This window comes from Cyprinus carpio, chromosome B13, assembly GCF_018340385.1.
Source record: "Cyprinus carpio isolate SPL01 chromosome B13, ASM1834038v1, whole genome shotgun sequence".
Lineage (NCBI taxonomy): Eukaryota > Metazoa > Chordata > Actinopteri > Cypriniformes > Cyprinidae > Cyprinus > Cyprinus carpio.
This window is the reverse complement of record NC_056609.1, coordinates 23020976-23043082: the sequence shown is the minus strand read 5'-3', so window position 1 is coordinate 23043082 and position 22107 is coordinate 23020976. Positions and strand designations below refer to the sequence as shown.

Genomic DNA, 22107 nt, shown 5'->3' with positions numbered 1-22107 from the left:
GCTAAATTACCATGTCTGTTTGTAATGGAATTACATTTACTCTCTTACCAGCTACTTCCTACCCAAGTAAACAGGATAGAATGCAGAAAATCCTTTACTAAATCTTCATTGTACTTTTACATATTAATCGCCAGTATTATTAGTCACTCCCACCAGTAAACTTTGCTAAAACCAGTAACAAACCCATATTTACCATGTTAAAATTCAGTGAAATTATATTTTGTATCAGACATTATTTCAACCTTTACAAATAGAACAAGTTGTCAATATCAATCAAGAACACTCCAGTTTAGCACATGGTCAAATGAAAAAACCTTTTAATTAATTATTCAAAACAGCAGACAAATGTAATTGAGACACATATTGAAAGGTTAACCATTTTTCTGGTTTCAAGAGAGAACTTGAGTTATAAATGATCAGGAAAAGCTTCTTCAGTCATTAAAAATTAAATGTTAAACACATACACAGTTCACTACTGTATGGGACATATCATGTGATGTCCACATCATACAAACCACCAAAGTGAGCAATCAGTGTTTAGTAGGAAACGGCACTAATCACAGGTGTTACAGGTTCTACAGATGTACAGAGATGAGCCTGACCCACATTAGAGCTTACAAATTCTGAAAGATGTGAGATCTGCCGAGGTATTACTTATCAAACCCACAATAACATCACTTCCTTAAACTATTCACACTACTCTGTTAAGCTTTGAACATTTAAGAACTTTCCAGTGTTTACATTTTGCCAATAGAAACATTGTTTTTTACATAAATACGGAAATAGGGATGCTTTAACATAAACATTAGAATTATGACACCAGCTTTATTTCAGCATTTAGTTGGACAGTGATAAAGATTCATTTAGAATAACTAACAGAGGAATTAATTATGAGATGATTGCTTGTGGCAGAATAACACCAAAGCACATCTCTGAAGATGTACATCTAAACCTACACACCTTCAAAAAGGTAGAGCAGATCTGTGTTTAAGGACGTCCGATTGACAAATTCTGTGCCCCCTCTCCCAAAAACACTAAATCAAGTTAAATTAGTCCCAGAACTTTCACCCAATTGTCCTCACAGATTCTAGATCTTAACTCTATAATCACAAAATAAATCACAAAACTTTATGACAACAACAACATAAAATGACAAAAGGTCATAAAATGTTTGGTCCCAAAATTATCAGTAAGACTTCTGACATCTTCACCTACCATTACAGTTCAACACTTCTCAAACCAAAATAATTAATGTTTGGTCAAATTAAAGTTAGAAAATGCTTTACAAAGGAAGAAAATGTTACATGAAGACTTATGTGATTTTATACCAAAATGGGCAAAACATGCCACATTATAGATTTTTACAATGTTTAAATCTGTTGCCATGTCATCTATCATGAAGGATAGCCGACGTAAATGTCATCCAACTATCATGGTAGTAAGACTGGACCACCTATGCAGGCCAGTACATATGTTACTGCTCAGGGATGAGAGCGGAATGATTTTAAAAATCCAAGGAATTGTTCAGTGTATATGTGAAATTTGCTTTCACATTTTATTTTCTTTGCACCTCAAATTTCTGTCATCTTAAACTGGCACAGGCGGGTTTAGAGTTTGGGCAGAAGCATTCAAACATACACAATCAGACATTATCAGATGGACTATGGTATTCTCTCCGTTTGGAGGTGATGGTCCCATCTCGGTCACTCTTTAAACACGAGTGTTAGCTTGTTCGGTCCTTTCTTAGCGGAAGAAGCCCAGTTTCTCTTGGAGCCACTCCTCTGTCAAGTCTTCAGTGTTCCTGATCTCAAACACCTGAGAGAAAGCAGATACAGACAAATAAAAATAAAACAATTCCACAACATCACTGGGTATAAGGTTAGGTGTGTTAGTTAGAGCTAACCTTGGTCAGTTCAACTGTCTGTACCAGTTTATTTTTGCTGCCGGCGTACATCATCTGCTGCTCAGGTTTGCATCCTGGGAAATTAAGTTTCATTTTACAGAAGTTTCATTTTGGAGAAACTGCCTCATATTACAGGGTATGTGCATGTTGACAATTGAACATGTGTATTCTCTTTACCAACAGGACTGGAGAAGATAAAACACAAAGGGTAGGACACTCTTCCATCATCGTGCTGGTACTTATAGCTGTAGACAACAAATGTGTCACAGGTTAAGGAATCCAATGATTGTTTAATGTTGAATAGACACATTTCATGAGCTGAATCACAGTACAGCACAAAGTGAGTTTTGTTTCAGTGAAGGATATCTGGGCTGTCTCTCTGGTAGCTCATTCTTCAGGTCTTCAGGGGAAATATCCTATAAGGAGAAAATAAAACCCTGGTTTACACAACTAATCTGCTCAACTATTAGTCCCACTAGAAAGCTATGTATTACATGTTGATGAAATAACAGTGTGTATTTACCTCATGCTCCTCCTCCAGAATCACCAGCTGTTTGTCTTTATCAATCTTCACTGTAACCAGAGGACAAAAACAGCAATATCAGCGTTCAGCCTTTACGCTATATGAGAAAGTGTAAGCATATATGGAACAGCTCGAGTGTGTAAGAGTTTAATTTCAGTTTGACTCACTGATGATGGCGGCATTATTAGTCTCCTTCCTGAAGCGGAAATCCCGCAACTTTTTCACCAGGTCTTCGTCTACCTCACACACAACTAAAGACTCACTCTGCGCACACACACACAAACATTATTGTTACTATTTTCCACATGTCAGTCAGCTTTATTACTATTTTCAGTCTGCTTAGTTAATTGGGTCCAAACTTTTGAATAGTAGTAATGTATATATAATTCAGAACCGGCTACATAACCAGAGAAACTCCCAATTAATCTCTTTGATTAGGAGTCATACAGGTTAGGGACACACTCAAGGTTCAGAGTTTGTCAAAGTATTGGTTCTCAACTGGGGGCCGGGGTTCACTAGGGGCCTTTGCAAAGTTTTGGGGGGCCCAATAAGTCTTACAATTACGTAAATGTAGTTATATTAATATAATCTTAATTAAAATATAGGCTACTAAAAAATACAAATGTGTACAAATGCTGGAAACACAAAAATAAATTTTTTTTTGAGTTTATATTTTTGAGGTACATATTACATTTACATTTATGCATTTATCAGACGCTTTTATCCAAAGCGACTTCCAGTGCGCATTCACACTAACATTTTTTTTTACCTAACATAAAATACATATCAACTTAGATAGTGGAGCCTTCAAATATTGACCTGGACAAAGGGGGTCTTGGAGTCAGTAATTTTGAGAGTAACAATTAACCAACAGACTGAATGCAGTGGGCATGGAAACCATTGACTATTTCTTCTGATTGTGTAATTCGGTTATCACAACTGTTTAGATACAGCCAACTCAACAATAAAACCACCCGTCTACTCTGGCACGCAACATCACAATGAAAAGGAGTTCACAAAAGTCATGCACCATGACAACCAGTGTAGGTCATCACCACACTGATGTCATCAGGAGAACAATCACGTTTTTAGCTGTCGATGTGGCAAAACGTGTTTTTGACGTGCAGTGTTGGTGGAATGCAAAGAATCCGCGTTGATTTCATAACATTGCTTGTCACTTCTGCTCTGATTTGATTACATTGTTTGATCGTGGCTTGACGCGTGCCATTCAAAGTAAAGGAGCCACACCGTCTCGTTGTCGCTTAGCAGATTTCCCAAATTTCCTTGAAACACTGAAGCGCGAGCACGTCTGCAACAGGAAATGAGAATCCCCAGGAGCCGCAGGAATTCCATCATATCGCAATTATGTAAGGCAATCCTATCTCGTGAAAATTCAAAACAGAGATCTGGGGTATATTTAACACCAAACATGCCTTTATTTTGGTAAACTTTATGAAGTCGGTGTAATGCCAGAGAGGGTTTGACATGCAGCTCATCACAAAGCACTGGGTGGAACTGCAACAGGGCTCAGAAAAAAAACAACCCCTCTAACATACACATATCCCAGACCGTTGAGGCGTACTGCGTTATTTGTAAATGCCTCCGTATTATTATACATCCTACAAGTGAGGGCCGCCACACAAATGTTTTTATTAATTCAAGGCAGTTTTTGTACTCACCATTTTCACAGACGGCACGAGCTCAGCAGTGCAGGAGTTCTACCGTGCCGCGTCTCGTGACGCACGTTTGACCAATCAGAGCACTGGAACGCGCCAGAATCTGCATAAATGGCTGTACTAGGATCAGTTTATTTCACCCATAAAAGGACGAGATCCGTCTGATCCCAGAACAGCAGCATTTGGGTATGAACTGCTGCTCATGGAAAGAGCTGTCGGATGCACGCTTTTCTCCACCCTTCGGGGAAATAAGAGGATTTAGATATAAAATAACTGAGTATATGAAATGCACGCAAATGTGTGTTCCCCAAGTGAATGCATTTAATGCCTTAAAATATAGCCATAATTTATTTACAGTAGGGTAAAAAGTAATGTTTAATGTACGAGTGACTTTGGTGTTTAAACTGATGATGATGATAATAATAATAAAATATATACAGAATGTATTTCACTATAAAGCACATTCGGAAATAACTACAGAACATGTTGTAGTCCCACTCCTTTTTAAGCATTACAGTCTTTTGTTATTTGTATATGACATAAGCATTAAAAAAAAAACTTGATTTATGGAAAATATAAATGTATCAGTAACTTCAAACCAAAAACAACCAACATTTTGTCAACCTTCACCATTCACCATTTGTTGGAAAAACCTCACCCTTTCAAGGTTCGGTTCGTGGAAAGTGGCGTTAGAAAACTGGAAAAGTTTCTAAGCTAGTTGTAAGGTTGTGATTCATATTATTATGGGTGTTATATTTTAAGCCTCCCAGGGTTGAAAACGCCCCCTTCGTCACAGTAACCCCTGCGCATGCGCAGATGAGCCGGCCCATCCCTCAGAGGTCACGCCCATCGGGGAGCATGCGCGTGCATAACGCTCATATCAGATCTATAAACACACTAGATTGTTCTGTTCCTGTAACTGCAGTAGTTAATGTGTCATCCATATTACTTGGTTCTCACAATGTTTTCAAACACGCTGTTGAAAACCCTCACTGTTCCAGTTATCACCTCACTTCCTGTAGTTTAGTAATTCTGACTTTCGGATATTTTCGGGCGACGGGACCTGGTGCTGCTCTGAACCTCCAATCCTCGGACCGCAGGCCCTGATCCAGTTCGAGGTGCTGATGCCCAAAAAACTGCTGACATTTCACTCAAATGCGCATGTATAGCACCAGACAGATTAATGGTTGTGGAGCTGGAATGCCTGATTTAATCTTACATTTTAAAGTATAACTTAAATAGTTGCGAGGGTGTGTTTGATTCAGTGACGTATGCGTCTGTGTAACTAGTACTTGTACTAGACTTATGACAGAATCTGAATTGTATACAACTGCATGTCACTAAGTGTCATTGTTTGTATCTGTTTTAGGCCATGGCGGACTTTTCGGTAAGTGTTTTCTAAATAATCTTGTTTAATAGTAATTCATTTTTATTATTTTAGGCTGTATTTTCTCCTGTGTTAGTAAAGTAAGAGATTTTATCCGTGTTACCAGCAGTAGAAATGACTGTAATAGTAGACCCAGTAATTTAAATTTCTCATCAGTTTAATTGATATAATATCTTTATTCAGCACATCAATAATTAAATGAAAAATAGTAGCGATATACCAGAATATTAAGTGTATAATACACAGCGAGACCAGCATAAACCCACTAGTGAAAAAGTGTCTGTTCTGCTTTCTTTTATAATTTAATTATAGAAATGTCCTATTTTTATTAAAATGAAATGTTGTTATATACTTTATTATAATTAAATATAATTATTTTAATTATCAGCACAAGAACAGTATGTTCAAGTAAAACATTTAATGAAAAATTATTTTTTTCTTAGTTTGTTTAATGACAGCAGCGCTTAAGCTGCATGAACTCCACAAAGCCTGATGATCATGTTGTCCAGCATGATTTGATCCACAGAGCATCTTGTACTTCAGTGGAAGCAAAAATGTCTAACCTTTTGCCAAAAGAATTTCAAATGTCACAGATGTGTTTATTTAATTAGCTAGTAATACCTGTTATTTTTTACACACTCCTACAATTTTCTGTTTATTTACAGGTTTAATTTTCTTTTCAATCTCAGATTTTTAATCTGTTTTCAGACTTTTGGACCCCACTGTTTGTCCTAGTTAGTCTTTGGCTTTGCAATGATAATAACAGACCAAAAGTCTCTCTGATAACTCTCAGCTAGTGTTTTATTTGCTGTGATTTTTCTGCATTCTCTTTCTGTAGCTTGCTGACGCAATCTCAGATGATGTTTCTAGTGAAGCATCGAAAACTAAACACACCAATCCATCAGCTCCTGGAAATGGGGCTCCACCCCCCACTAATCCTGGCTGGCCTGGTGCAGCCCCTGGTGGCCCTCATTTCCCACCCTCAGGAGGCCCTGCCCAACCAACAGCACCTGGCTTCCCTCAGACTGGGCCCTCTGCCCCAGGTCCCTTTCCACCTGGCCCAGGAGCCCCGGGCCAGTTTCCCGGAGCCCCTGCTGCCCCAGGTGGATACCCTCCAGGACCGGGCGTACCTGGACAGTTCCCCTCCAACCCTGGAGCTCCAGGACAGTTCCCTTCAATGCCAGGTCAGTTCCCACCAGGTGGGGCACCCGTGCCATACCCCGTTCCTGGACAGTTCCCCTCCCCACCTGGGGCTCCACAGGGCCCATATCCAAGCGTGCCTTACCCGCCAGGTCCATCTGGACCTGGCATGTACGGCCCAGGAGGACCTGGTGCCTTTCCACCAGATGGAGGCCCCGGATATGGAGGAGGAATGTTTCCCCCAGTACCACCAGGATCCTGGGGTCCACCCGGAGGGGGCTTCCCTCCTCAACCTGGCCCACCGGGAGGCTTCGGTCCAGGGCCCATGGGACCATACGGAGGGCCTGCAGCTCCAGGTGGAATGCTGGTGAGCAATTATGACTGTTTAAATGCGTCTATAAAGAGATTTTGCATGCACAAGTATGCTCATAAGTGTATATGATGGGTTTGTTTGGTGATGGCTCTGCATTGATCTGGTGGAGTTTGTTTTATGAGAGTATTGGTGACATAAGCATTGCTTTCAGAGTTGTAGGTTTGGCTCTTGAGGTCTGGGATGCTCCTTTTCTGGTGTCATTCTGCTGGATCACAATAAATCTGCAGATCTTAAGTGCAAGCACATCTTGTGTAGATCTCAAAAGCTCCTCTTTTTGTTTTTCAGCCACCATATAGACCACCATATTTTTGAGCACAATGAACAGCTCTGCCAATCACAGGAGGAGGACAGCACCACAGCCATCACAAAGACTCCAGTTAGCATCCAATCAGAGCTCAGAGTTCTGGACACTGAGCACATAGTTCATGCTGATATATTAGCATATCACTTTTGCAAACAAATGCACATTTTTAATGTAGCTGAGCTACCTAATTTCTGCACAGAACATTCATGATTATTAATATTATACTTTTAAAAGTTCATTGTTTTGATGTTATTGCTTGAAAAAGAAAAACAATAAATAATGCACTTTGTGGTCATACAACAAACAGATGAAATTAATATTATTGTAATTAAAGGTTTTTTATGGGCTCAATTTATATGTCAACATCAGCTTTTGTCTGAAGTTGTAGGTAATGCTGAGAGGTTGGCATTGTTGTTCACATACAGTGGCATAATGTATGGTCTTCATTAATCTTTGGGGCAGAGAGAAATATAAGGACTGAAACATAAGACAATCAGTTTCAAAAATCTGATCGGTTTTATTTTGCATTCCATGATCATATATAAACATTTTAATAATCACACTGCTCTTCAAAAGTTTAGGGTTGGTAAGATTTAATGTTTTTGAAAGAAGTCTCTTATGCTCACCAAGGCTGCATTTATTTGATCAAAAATACAGAAAAAAACAGTATATTGTTAAAAGTTTAAATCACCGTTTCTGTTTTAATATATTTAGGGCCCGAGCACCGATGGTCTGAGGACCCTGTTGGAATTGCCTCATTACTTATTATTCTTCTTTGTCTTTTCCAGAATGAATCACTTTTTTAAGGGCCTTAACATGCTCAAAAGATCACGAAACTTTGCACAAGCATTAGAGGTGGCGAAAATTTACGTTTGATATGGGTTTCAGAAATAAGGTGTGGCAAAATGGCTCGATAGTGCCACCTTTAAAATTTCAATGGAGTGTCCCTCCAACAATGTTTTACGTACATGAACGAAACTCGGTTGACACATGTAACACAGCAATACCTACAAAAAAGGTGCACATCTACATGCCCATATTCGGTTATAGTTTAACACAGTAATAGACTTCTAGAAATATATTAAAAAGTATCAGCAAGTGATAAATAGGCTAGCAACATGCTAGAAACATGGTAAAGCATGCTAGCAACACTTAGCTAATTTGACCAAACTTAACATGTTTAATGAGAGCCCTGGCCTGAACACATCGACATACCAAAATTCAGTTATAGTCATTGCACCACCTACTGTCTACAGGAAGTGACATGTTTAACACTGTGATGCAATATTAGCAATACAGTAAAATATGCCATTGTGTGCTAAACATGGCAGAAACATGCTCAAACATGCTTGCAACACCTACTAAGTGCTAAAGCATGCTATTAATGCCATCAAACAGGAAGTTGTTGTAACTTATGCAATGTCCATTCTGTCTCAAACTTCACAAGTTTGATTAGAGTCCTGGCCTGAAGACATCTACATGATCAAATTTGGTTATAGTCATAGCGCCACCTACTGGCAACAGGAAGTGACTTGTTTCACACTTACTTAAACATGCAATTGCCTTGTCCAAATACCCACACTTGCAGTCTTTGCACTTGATCACTTGACTACTTATATGATGTATTTCCTGTATTTGGCCCAAGTGTTCAAGTGAGGATGAAAAAAACAAGTGTGTGTACAACTTTTCATTACCTGATGGGACACACTTTAATTTCTGGTGCTTCTAATTAAGTGATAAATAGCAGTTGCAAATGATGTACAAAATCAATATAGGCTGCTTACCTTTGCACCAACAAAATGTGTAGCACTTTGTTTTACTATCAAATTATATGTAATATCTAATTGTTATTAATATTTACACTTACATTAGAAAGGTTTCCGTGACCTCTCGCGATCTTGGCAAAAATCTCGCAATTTATTTCCACAGCATGATGCATGATGGGATACACTAAGCCTTGAATACCGTGTGGATTTAGTGTGCGTTAAGGGCACTGTACTTTGGCATTTTTAAGATCTGGACAGTCTTGCGCACTTACTTCCTGTCGCGTGCACGTGCTCTCAAGTGGCCAAGACCGCAAGTGTGGGTATTTGGACAAGGCAATTGTCTGATCTGCCCTAAACTTCACATGTTTGTTAAGAGTCCTGGCCTTAACACTTCTTAAGGCCAATATTGCGTTAAAATCATAGCGCCACCTGCTGCCAACAGGAAATGACTTGTTTTACACTAAATGAAACATGCAATGTCTGGTCTGTCCCTAACTTGACATAATTGGTAAGAGTTCTGGCCTGAAAACATTTACATGCCAATATTCAGTTATAAATTATAGCGCCACCTGTTGGCAACAGGAAATGTCATGTTTTACACTAACTCAAGCATACCATTTTCAATCTGCACCAAACTTCACAGATTTGACAAAAGTCCCAGTCTGAAGACATCTACATGCCAACATTCAGTTACAGTCATAGCTCCACCAGCTGGCAGTAGGAAATTTGGCACATATAAATGCCTTTGATATATCCCTCCTATATTTATCACTTTAAATTCATATTGGCCACCGTTAGTTGTTTTCCTAAAGCCACCGGTTGGCGGTGAGCCTTGGTGTCGAAGGACCTTTCATTACTGCTTGCAGCTTTAATTTATAGTGTAATTTATCACTGTAATGACAAAGCTGAATTTTCAGCCGCCATTACTCCTGTCTTCAGTGTCACACAATGCTTTAGAAATCATTCATTTGCTGATTTGCTGCTTAAAAGATATTTCTTATTATTTTCAATACTGGAATCAGTTGTCCTGTTTAATATTTTTGTGGAAAGGGTAATAAATTTTTTGCATTCTTCAATGAATAAAAAAATTCAAAAGAACAACATTTTTTTAAAATGAAAATCTCCTGTAATAAATTTATTTGCTGTAACTTTTAATCAGTTTAATCCATCTGTGTTGAATAAAAGTATTTCTTACAAAAAACAATCTTACTGATCCCAAACTTTTGAACTATAGTGTATATGAATATTCATGGTATACAAAGGCATCTTGAGTTTTAATATTTCATAGGTTATTATCACAAATTTGTTCATAAACAGTGTGCATGTTTGTGATCATACCAAGCTTTATTCACTGAGGGGAATCATGAGTCAGTGGGTGGGGTTTGGAATCAGGGATGGGCAGTTTATGAGATTTGTCACAGTGTTGTCATAGCAAAGTTGTTTATAAACTAGGCGATGTCATCAGTTAGATTTCCTTCTTTTGCGGTTTGTCATGTGATCTGTGACGTGGCATTAGCTGGAACAGGACAAAAAGAAAGGGCATGTGTGTTTGGGTCTTCGCTGTTTAGTATACATAAGCTTTTGTGGTGATTAGTAACTGGTTTCTTTTAGAATATTTGTCCAGTTCAAGTTGGAAAATATTCCTTTGAATTGAACAGTCCTGTTTAATGTCAGGGAGGGATTCATGTTATTTTGTAGACTATGGAAAAGCCGGAGATGGAATTTTAGGATGGAGCGTGGAAGAAACTCAGACATCATGGGAAAATGTATTAACAGACGATGAAGTCTCTACACTTCATGTGTAAATCACTGAGAGACAGGAGTAGTGATGCTAAAAATTCAGCTTGATGATGATAATGCATATATTTGTGCTTTATAATATTTTTTGGAGTCAGTAAAAATTAATTCTATTTAGCAAAAAGCTATTAAACTGATCAAATGTGTCAGTAAAAGTAATGTTTTATATAATGTCCTGTAAAAAAAATATTCAGCTTTGCCATCACAGGAATAAATTGCATTTTAAAATAAATCACACACTGAAGACAGGAGTAGTGATGCTAAAAATTCAGCTTTGCCATCACAGGAATAAATTGCATTTTAAAATAAATCACAATAGAAACCAGATATTTTAAATTGTAATAATTCTTCATATATTTTTTCAATATTGTATATTCTTTATATTCTTTAATATTGAAGTTTTTACTGTGTTTTTGATCACATAAATGCTTCCTTCTTTGAGCAAAAGTTTTTAAATATGAAAATATCTTACTGACCTCAAACTTTTAAATAGTATTATATATTTGTAAAAGATCACAATTTTATGTCTCTTCTGATCTTCTCTCAAATTCTGGGATATAGAGTTCATTTTAGAATAGTTTAGCAGGTGTAGCTACTTACAAAGATGTTTTCTTTGCAGTTAGGGATGCACAGTATATCTATACCATATTGGTTATTGGTGGATATTTGAGATTTTGTTTATTTTAATAGTATCAGTTACTAAAAGTTAATACTAATAAACATGATTAATATTTAAAAAGTTATAGGTATCATCATATTGCGCATCCCTATTTTCAGTAACACAATATACAGTAACAATATACAGGCCAATTTTTACATATGTTTTTAGTGTAGACACCTGTGGCAACTGTTGAAGAACTCAGATAACTTATGTGTATGTGTGTGTTTTAGCCATTGCCGTATGATCTTCCGCTGCATGCAGGGATAATGCCCTGCCTCGTGATTACTATAGTGGGTGAGCCAGTACCAGGAGGAAACAGGTAATAAAAAAACAAAACAACAAGATGCTGCATTACCTCTGCGTGTCCAAAGCAAACTCTCACTTCTCTTTTCTCAGGTTCCATGTAGATTTTGTGAGGGGGCATGACGTGGTTTTCCATTTCAGCCCTCATTTCCATGAGAACACCATCGTACGGAACACACAGCTTGGGGGCTGCTGGGGTCCGGAGGAGAGGCACGGAGGATTTCCCTTTGTGCAGGGCAGACAGTTTGAGGTACAGCATTCTGATTTACCCTTAGAGAAGGAACTTAAAGGAATAGTTCACCCAAAGATGAAAATTCTGTCATTATTTTCTCAACATTAAGTTGTTGCAAACCTGTATGAAATCCTTTCTTCACAAAAAAAATAAAAAAATTTAGTTGTTTTGGAGAATGTGAATAACCAAACAGTTTCTGGTCCTCGTTGACATGATTTTTTTTTTCCTATGGAATGAAATAGAATAGATAACCCAAATATGAAAATAATTTACTCACCCTTAGCCAATAATTTACTGACCTCAGGCCATTCAAAATGTAAAACAGAAAACATAAAATATAAAATTAATCAACACTCCAACTGATCACTGACGTCTGATCAGATTAAGAGTCCAAACTGCTTATAAAAACAAGTTCCTTGCTTGTAATAAACAAATACATCAAAAGACATTAAGATTTTAACTTCAAACTGCTGCTTCTGGCTAAAATATGTGTCCTCTATCCATAGTATTGCTTTCTCCAGTGAAAGTGTCATTTCTCCTGAAGCAGAGGAGAAACATGCGCACATTAAGCACCGTTTACAATTGAAAACAGTCCATAAGAGTTCTAAACTAATATGTTGGTAAATTTTGATATGAGACGGAGGATGGACTTTTTTTTTGAAGGAAGCATTATTATAAATGATGCACTTGCATTTTGCCCAGAAGCGATGGTTTAAAGTTAAAACATCTTAATGATGGATGTGTTTCTTACAAACAAGCAGCTTTTTACTTCACATGATGTTAACTGTTTGAATGAAGTTGTTCACCGCAGAGGATCCATTGGTGAGCAAGTGATGTAAAATGCTAAATTTCTCTAAATCTGTTCCTGTGACGAAACAAATTTATCTACATCTTGGATGGCCTGAGTATATTTTCAACTAATTTTCATTTTTAGTCGAACTATTCCTTTAAGCCATATTGGACTTCAGTTGAGTTTTCATAATGTGTTTGTGTGTGCAGCTGAAGATCCTGGTGGAGGCGGATGGGTTTAAGGTGGCTGTGGATGGCGTTCATCTGCTGGAGTTTGAGCACAGAACAGGCGGGATGGAGGATGTCACTCACCTGCACATCGAGGGAGACCTCGTTCTGTTCAGCGCGGCCCCCAGCATGATCTAAATCCCAGGGGCGTAGGAGCAGTTTGACAATGTTGAGGAGACACATGTAGTCATTGGTCCTTGAAAAGTATAGATTATCTTCAGAAAGCACCATAACTGATAGTTGATAGTTGAATGATGATAGTTAACCTTTTGCATGTACACTGCTGTTTAAAAGTTTGGGATCAGTAAGATTTTTAATGTTTTTAATGGAGTCTCTTGTGCTCATCAAGGCTGTATTTATTTGATTAAAAATACAGAAGAAACTGCAATATTGGGAGATATTATTTCAATTTCTAATACTGGTTTTATGTTTTAATATACTTTAAAATATAATTTATTTCTGTGATCAAAGCTGAATTTTCAGCATCATTGCTCCAGTCTTCAGTGTCACATGATCCTTCAGAAATCATTCTAATATGCTGATTTATTATCAGTGCTAGAAACCGTTGTGCTGCTTCATGTTTTATTTTTATTAATTGTTTTGGAAACTGATACTTTTTTCTGGATTCTTTTCTGAATAAAAAGGTAAAAAGAACAGCATTTATTTAAAATTAAAAATCTTTTCTAACAATGAGTCTTTACTATCACTTTTTATCCATTTAACACATCCTTGCTGAATAAAAGTATTCATTACTTTCAAAAAATGTAGAAAAAAACTCCAAACTTTTGAACTGTAGTGTATATTGTAACACAAGATTTCCATTTTAAATAAATGCTGTTGAGTAATGATGCTGAAAATTCATGTTTGCATCACAGGAATAAATTATGTTTTAAAGTATATTAAAATAGAAACTATTATTTTAAATTGCAATAATATTTCACAAAATAACAGGGTTTTTTCTGTATTTTTGATCAAATAAATACAGCCTTGATGAGCACAAGATACTTCGGTAAAAAATATTTAAAATCTTACTGATCCCAAACTTTTGAACGGTAGTGTGTTTGACAAATTTTGTAAAAACACAACGTATACTGTTCCAAACACACCTAAATTATTACCTTCGGTATTAGCATGGTATAGTACCAAGACCCATGAGGGGTCATAAACTCTTATTCAGGAAACTGCAGACCAGAGCTGTGACACTGTGCTGAATTACATCAGATCGAAATGGCTGAATATTACTTTATTTGGTATGGATTTTGGAAAATGTTCATTATTTTGAATAAAACCATATTAAAGAAATAATTAGGATAATGGAGATAAGTAAATAATTATGTCCGAATAAATGCTGTATTACCCTGACTGAAATGTGCTTGGTCATATTATATTCTGCATGTTGACCTGAGATAAGAGGAAGTAATTTAACATAAAAATTACAGTTGTTAAGATGAATTTTACTGTGAACTGTAAGTATGCACTTCTGCCATGTCATAAAATTGTGCCTTTGTCACATACGATTTGTATCTGTGTGTAAGAATTAGCTTCTGAATTTGCTATTTATTACCAGCACTTCACATTTGCATTTATACATTTAAAAAAAAAACACCATCTTAAATTTGCATTTGTACCACTGACAATTTGGTGTACAGCTGAAAATGTCATGGATGAACCATCACAATGTTGTGCAAAGAGCTGTCAAGAAAGCATGCATGGATGCTTACTATTTAGGATAAAAAGTATAACCGGGGAATGTGATTACAACTTAATGTTTTATTTTACTCACCACATAAATAATATTTACAATCATTGACTGATATGGTCACTTTTATTAAAGTGCCCCTATTACGCCATTTCCAATATTGCCTTCATTGCAGTGTGTAATGTAGCTGTATGTGAATGTAAATGATCTGCAAAGTTGTAAAGCTGAAAGTGCACGATAAATAAAGTTATTGCTTGCATCCTAATGTGCATACTATATGTGATATTAGTAATTTTCAGTACTATTTAGGGCAGACAGGCTGGATAGTATGCACATTGGGACGCAGGGATTGACTCCAAAAATAAAGAATCGACTCTGAACAGCTGAAATGAGTCGTTAGTTATTCGAATCCCACTTCCGTGATGGCTACACATCACAGGGTAACACATTAGCATAATGCAAGCCTATGTTCTACGCTGGCTGGCCGCGAACAACTTGACCCCACCAACAAACAACGACTTGTGCAACAGGGCCTAGCGAAAGTACTTAATATTGCTTTAAAAAAGTACTTAAAAGCCTGGTTTCACAGACAGGGCTTAGACTAAAGTCACTTTTATTAACATGCCATAGGAGAAAACATTACTGGTGTGTATCTTGAGACAAAACAAAGGCACTGGTATGTTTTAAGATCAGTCAGTGCAAATGTCTTTCAGCTGAAACAGCTCAGACTTACATTTTAGTCTGGGACTAGGCTTAAGCCTCGTCTGTGGAACGGGGGAAAGTATTTTAGCAGAACATAACAAATTTGACAAATAAAATGTACTGGGAATATGTACGACTTGTCTGTATAATAGTTTAAAAAAAATTTTTTTAACCAGGGCAGGAGATATAAGTTAATTTTAGTGTGTTATTTAATATTACAATGAAATTACAATAAACATCCTTATAATTCTAATTTAGAAGAAAAAAACGCACTTAGCATCAATATGTGCCAACATATGACTTTTAATGCCACGCTGGAGTGTCAGGGAACACGTTATGATGTAATGACTGGATCTATTTTTTTTGTAATGAGTCGATCTTCTCCTCGCCGCAGTCTCCTCCGCAGTGCACCGTGAGAGTGTTCCGGTGCTGTCCGTTAGGTGGCAGTGGCGGCTGCGCACGTATCCCGGCGGCATTAGAAGAAGCAGGCGGAGTTCCGCACGCTTTAGGAGGTTAGCTGGTCGGGTATTAAAAGTGAAACTTTTCCGACATCATGAACGGATCCGCACACAGCGCGCCGAGCGTTGAAGAAATTACGCTGAAAAGAGGCCCGGCTGGTAAGTTTGGCTGTCTTCGACTTCCCCTGCTCTCTGCTGGAGCTGTGCGAACCGAGTTCATCCCGGCGGTTCGGTTCTGCTGGGTCGGCCCGCTCCCGCAACAAATGCTGACATAACTGGCTCCATGAACCCGAACTGATAACCCGGTCCCGAATGTGCTCCGCAAACGATCAAATCGGGTTTATTCAGAGGCGTTTGTGTTGTTATGAAAGCGAAAGTTCAGTTGAGATCACAACCAGCACAATACACTATCAGCATTATGGACCGACATATAAACACGGACACATTTCTGACAGATTCAAGCACACTATATATGGCTGTTATTGAAGATTTTCATGAGTAGTGGGTCTGGTTCCGGTCCGTCAGTTCAGTTTCTGAGAGCTGAGACTTAATTTGATTAAAGTGTTATATAATGCGTTGTTACCTCTGCGAGGTCATGCACTGGACTGCTTTGATAGCCCTGGACTTTGACTTGTGATTAAAAAGTATGAGTGTAAAACAAAAGCAGAAACATAATACGTCATCAACACTATGGGTCAAATTAGTCAGTTTAAATAATATCAAATTTTAAGAATTAGAAAGAACATGTCCTGTTTCCAGTCCCCCATTTAGACTCCTTTACTGATATAATATTTACCACATGATCGTACAATAAAACAATATCTGGTGTAAAAGTGTCCACTAGTATGCAGTGAGGCATGACTGCTAAATTTAGATCTTTTTTTTTATTATTATTATTCCAGATTTTGTCTTACCAAACATATTTTGATTTATATTTAATAAATTACATTTTATTGTCGGCATGCTATTCTTTATTTAGTTTTTAAATCCATAGTGTATATGTTATTGTGATGGATTCATGCATGTAAATGTTGTTGTTGTTGTTTTTTTCTCGTAATGTTTAATTAGAATGCTATGGTTATTCTGGTGAAAATGACAGACATCAGGTGGTCTTTTATATACTTAATATTTTCAAACCTTTTTTGATGACTGATTACTAAGGAATAGTGAAAATTTGCTAAAAATGTACTCATCCTTGAGGCATCCAAAATGTAGATGAGTTTGTTTCTTCATCAGAACAGATTTGTAGAAATGTAGCATAACATCTCTTGCTCACCTGTGGATCCTCTGCAGTGAATGGGTGCCGTCAGAATGAGAGTCCAAACAGCTGATAAAAACATCACAATAATCCACACGACTACAGTTCGTCAATTAATGACTTTTGGAGTTAAAAACAGTGAGTTTGTAATTAACAACTGCATCATTAAGATGTTTTAACTTTAAACTGTCACTGCTGTCCAGAATGTTCTCTTCTGATTCAGACGAGATGACTAACATTTTTTACATTATTCATCAATAAGGCCTAAATTATATTATTAGTAAATCATATTATTTGTGGTAGATCTGGAATGTGTTGTGGTGCAAGGATTGCATATGACAGTGATATTTTCCATGTGTCTCGTTGTTCCTGTGTGTTCTTAAGAAGTGACGTCTGGCTGGGATCATGTCTGTTTCTTCCCCCTTCCCTATTTCTTCTTCAGAAATCACATTAAGTCTGTGTGAACGTATATCAGGCTCAGTTTAATCATGTAAGTAGTTCAAACACGTGCTGTGTGTAACATCCTCTCTCTCTCTGTCAGGTCTGGGGTTTAATATAGTGGGTGGGGTGGACCAGCAGTATATTATGAATGACAGTGGAATCTTTGTGGCAAAAATCAAAGTAGACGGAGCGGCTGCACTGGATGGACGTATGCAGGAGGGAGACAAAATTCTTGCGGTAAAACCACTGTAATTTACTGTACATGGTTAACAAATCGTACTTAACTAATACTTAATTCTTGACAATCGCTGTGAATCAGTACTGCCACTTCACTGTATAACAGCTCGACTGTACGAGTGATTTATTGTAAATCAATGCTTACTGTAATCATGTGGATGGCCCTATTCACCTTAAATGCAGATCTTTAGAATAATGATGCTACAGCATTTCACATTTTTTGTTGTTGTTGCTGTCAAGCGATTAATCGCATCCAAAATAAAAGTTTTTGTTTACATACTTATATGTATGTATATGTATATAGGTATATGTAATATGGTGTATATGTATATATGTGTGTGTATATTATATACTGTGTATGTTTGTGTTTCTGTATGTATATACTGTGTATGTGTATGTATATATATATATATATATATATATATATATATATTGATATATATATATATATATATATACACATATATATTATATATACACACACATATACACATATGTATGTTATGTATGTATGTGTATATATATGTATGTATGTGTATGTATGTATGTATGTATATATATGTATGTATGTATGTGTATATATGTATGTATGTATGTATGTATGTATGTATGTGTGTATGTATGTGTGTATATATGTATGTGTGTATATATGTATGTATATATATATATATATGTATGTGTATGTATATATATGTGTATGTATATATATATAATATATATATAATATAAGCATGTATAGATGTATGTATGTATATATGTTGTATATATATATGGGTATATATGTATATGTGTATATATATGTATGTATGTATGTATGTATATATATATATATAGTTTTTGTTTACATACTATATGTATGTTTACTGTTTATTTATTATGTATAATATATATATATAGTGCTGTCAAGCGATTAATCGCATCCAAAATAAAAGTTTTTGTTTACATACTATATGTATGTTTACTGTTTATTTATTATGTATATATAAATACACAAACATACAGTATATATATTGAAAATATTTACATCTATATACATTTATATATTTATATTATTATATTTTATATTAAATAAACATAGCATATTTTTCTTAAATATATACATGTGTTTGTATTTATATATACATGCATAATAAATATACACACTACACACTTATGTAAACAAAAACTTTTATTTTGGATGTGATTAATCGTTTGACATCACTAATATAATATAATATAATATAATAATATAATATAATATAATATAATATAATATAATATAAGCAAACAGTGGAGGCCAAAATTGTTAGAACACATGGCATATTTAAGAGGTTTTAATTGTTTTTGTTGAACTGGCCATTACAATGCCCATAAAACGAACTATTGCTGGAACTACCTGCGATGGAAAGAATCTGCTGGAGCATTGAAAATGATGGACTGGCCCCCTCAAAGTCCAGACCTCAGTCCCATCAAGCAAATTTGGGGGGAGTTGGAAAATAAACTGGACAGATTTATTGTACATCAAAAGGAAACCTTTGGCTTGAGATGCAGAAGGCATGGGATAACATTACTGTTGATGTTCTCAGGAAATATATTTACACTATGCCAGAGAGATATGCTGCATTGCTGCAAAAGGTGGACATACCAAATATTATTTATATAAGTTAAAAGTGAATGACACAGTACGACTCACTTCATCTGATATTTATTGTTCTCAGAGCAACCATCTGCATGTTTCATTAACTTTATGAAAACATATTTCGGAGACAAAAGTGTAAAAACAAAAAATATAAAACAGTACAACAATCCAACAAAATAGTGTATCTACAAAATATGTGACCCTGGACCACAAAACCAGTCGGTAGTATACACTACATGGGTCAAAATGATCGATTTTTCTTTTATGCCAAAAATCATTAGGATATTAAGTAAAGATCATGTTCCATGAAGATATTTTGTACATTTCTTACCATAAATATATCAAAACTTAATTTTTGATTAGTAATATGCATTGCTAAGAACTTAATTTGGACAATTTTAAAGGCGATTTTCTCAATATTTAGATTTTTTTTCTGCACCCTCAGATTCCAAATTTTCAAATAGTGGCATCTCAGCCAAATATTGTGCTATCCTAACAAACCATACATCAATAGAAAGCTAATTCATTCAGCTTCCGTATGATGTATAAATCTCAATTTCAAAAAAATGACCATTATGACAGCATGTTATCCTGAGTCAATCATCTTTTTTTTTTTGTTCCAGGTTCACATATTTAAAAATATTAAGGAAAATAAGTCTTGATATGACTACTTTAAAATCGATTGTGTACATTTCATTGTTTTGTTTTTTTTTTGTTTGTTTTTTTTGTTTAGATAAATGGCCAGAAGTTGGACAATCTGTCTCACAGTGCAGCAGTGGAGCTGTTTCGGTCTGCAGGGGAAGATGTGCATCTTCGCATACAGCAGCGAGTAAGTACTGCAGGCTATGGTGATCGTGATGTTGATAACATCTCTGAGAATTCTAAGTAAATTAATCAGCTTCACTGACGTGTTTATGTCTACAGCCTGTCATGCAGAACGGCCCCACCAGCTCTCGTGCCGATGGAGAATCTTCATCTGCTTTTGGCACATGGACAATGTATACTGTAGCTGCCCTGGCAGTAATAACAGCTGTAGGTTTCATTGCTTACAAACGCCTTCATCGGGGGTCCCGGGGCCCGTTTTAAACCCATCACATGAATACATGACATTTTACAGACTAAATCTTTTTTTCTTTTTGTTTTGAACTGTCTCTGCTGAGGGCCCAAACATTAACAGGGAGCGAAAATGGAAAGCAGTTAATGTTAGCAGAACTTCCAGGTTTTCTTTAATTGTTTATACCATGTTATGAACACACACTTGTAGCTATAACAGGTTTTCACAATTCATTTGGTGATAATCACTGGCGCTTAACCAGAATACCTATCATGCCTGATGACATTGCATATGGTGGAATAAGGGAACAGGGATGATGAGCACAGTGTTTGGATCAAGAGCTGCAGAAATCACCATAATCTGAATTAGTCAGAAGGGGCCACAGGCAGGAGACAAGAGGCCGAAGTGGAGCTGTGTTTCTGGGCAGAAGACAGGCCCACAGAGGAGTGCTTTTTTCGTCTTGTACCTCCAGAGCGCTGGAATGAGCCCAAGGTGTGCCATTAGATTTTTTTTTTTTTTTGAGGTCTTCTCAGGTACATGCTTGTGCAAGTGTATGTTTGAAAGCATGCATGATGGGAATGGAGTTAACTTTTTTTTTTCGTTTTTAATACTTTAATTTCTCACTCATCCAAGTTCAGACATGCAGGATGCATTTCTGTGGCTGCAGTAAAGATGGGGCAAGTAAGGACGTTTGAATTGTTTATTTGGCCTTGTATTTGCTCTTCCTCCCTAAGAGGAAAAAAACTAGAGGTGGCACTTGTTAGAATTCACAATCTGAATGAAAATGTAATATTGTTGATATTGTATATGGCTTGTGTTTCTGGAATCGTCTAGTCTCTTACACAAATGGTTTTCTGCACCTCTTTCAACTCGTGCCTTGCCACATTGAGCTGCTGGTCTAAGTGCTGCTCCCTGTCTGCTGTTTTAGGGGTGGCAGCTTGTGCTTTTTCTGTAATATCTGTTCTGTAACTGACAAATGTGTGTTTGTGTTATCATGGCAGTTCCTCTCCAAGTCTGTGTGGATAAAACCACATGTAAAGTCTTCATGAAATGCTCATCCACGTTTCACAGTTAGAATAATGTTGCCATTCACATGCATCATGTATACACATTTATGTCTGTGTGCTTCTAAGTGTTTGAAATGTGTATACAATAAAAACAATTCAAATGGCTCAAAAGAATGTGGTGACACTTAATCTATGAGAGTTTTTTTTAATTTTTTTTTTACATTAAGTTGTTTAAATTAAAATGAATTAATAATAGTGTTTATAAACATTAACCTAAATTGATACATGCTATAAAAATTAAGGTCACTATAGAGATCACTATATTTGATTATTTGATGTTACGTGGCTGGATACTTTCTGGACAGCCCTTGTGTGTAGGTGTATATTGTATATTATACTATGTGTGTGTATATATATATATGTGTGTGTGTGTGTGCAAATAAAACAGTAAATGCCAACCAATTACACAGACATGTTCAACTGCTTGTTAATGCAAATATTTAATCAGCCAATCACATGGCAGCAGCTCAATGCATTTAGAAATATCAAAA

At 36.4% G+C, this 22107-nt stretch overlaps 3 protein-coding genes across 5 annotated transcripts; 2 read left to right on the top strand and 1 right to left on the bottom strand.

Moving 5' to 3' along the window:
• Window positions 1–1530: 1530 nt before the first annotated feature.
• On the bottom strand, window positions 1531–4251 carry LOC109075185 (glia maturation factor beta). Of its 2 annotated transcripts, none has more exons than XM_019091122.2 (7): window positions 4106–4251; window positions 2594–2690; window positions 2427–2476; window positions 2270–2319; window positions 2081–2163; window positions 1904–1977; window positions 1531–1815 (listed from the first exon to the last, which is right to left on the bottom strand). In XM_019091122.2, exons 1-7 carry the CDS (start codon window positions 4106–4108, stop codon window positions 1744–1746), a joined length of 429 nt encoding a protein of 142 aa, XP_018946667.1. In that variant the 5' UTR covers window positions 4109–4251; the 3' UTR covers window positions 1531–1743. The 2 variants fall into 2 exon arrangements, with proteins under 2 accessions (XP_018946667.1, XP_042593277.1); XM_042737343.1 differs by lacking the exon at window positions 4106–4251 and adding an exon at window positions 3457–3475.
• Window positions 4252–4985: 734 nt separating this feature from the next.
• On the top strand, window positions 4986–13419 carry LOC109075184 (galectin-3-like). Of its 2 annotated transcripts, XM_019091120.1 has the most exons (6): window positions 4986–5220; window positions 5472–5489; window positions 6328–6996; window positions 11761–11849; window positions 11927–12083; window positions 13065–13419. In XM_019091120.1, the coding sequence occupies exons 2-6, from the start codon at window positions 5475–5477 to the stop codon at window positions 13218–13220; spliced, it is 1086 nt and encodes a 361-aa protein (XP_018946665.1). In that variant the 5' UTR covers window positions 4986–5220; window positions 5472–5474; the 3' UTR covers window positions 13221–13419. The 2 variants fall into 2 exon arrangements, with proteins under 2 accessions (XP_018946665.1, XP_042593276.1); XM_042737342.1 differs by lacking the exons at window positions 11761–11849; window positions 11927–12083; window positions 13065–13419 and adding an exon at window positions 7288–7501.
• Window positions 13420–15876: 2457 nt separating this feature from the next.
• LOC109075182 (synaptojanin-2-binding protein-like) lies at window positions 15877–21730 on the top strand. Its single transcript, XM_042737341.1, has 4 exons — window positions 15877–16100; window positions 17741–17877; window positions 20229–20324; window positions 20420–21730. The coding sequence occupies exons 1-4, from the start codon at window positions 16037–16039 to the stop codon at window positions 20579–20581; spliced, it is 459 nt and encodes a 152-aa protein (XP_042593275.1). The 5' UTR covers window positions 15877–16036; the 3' UTR covers window positions 20582–21730.
• Window positions 21731–22107: the final 377 nt, after the last annotated feature.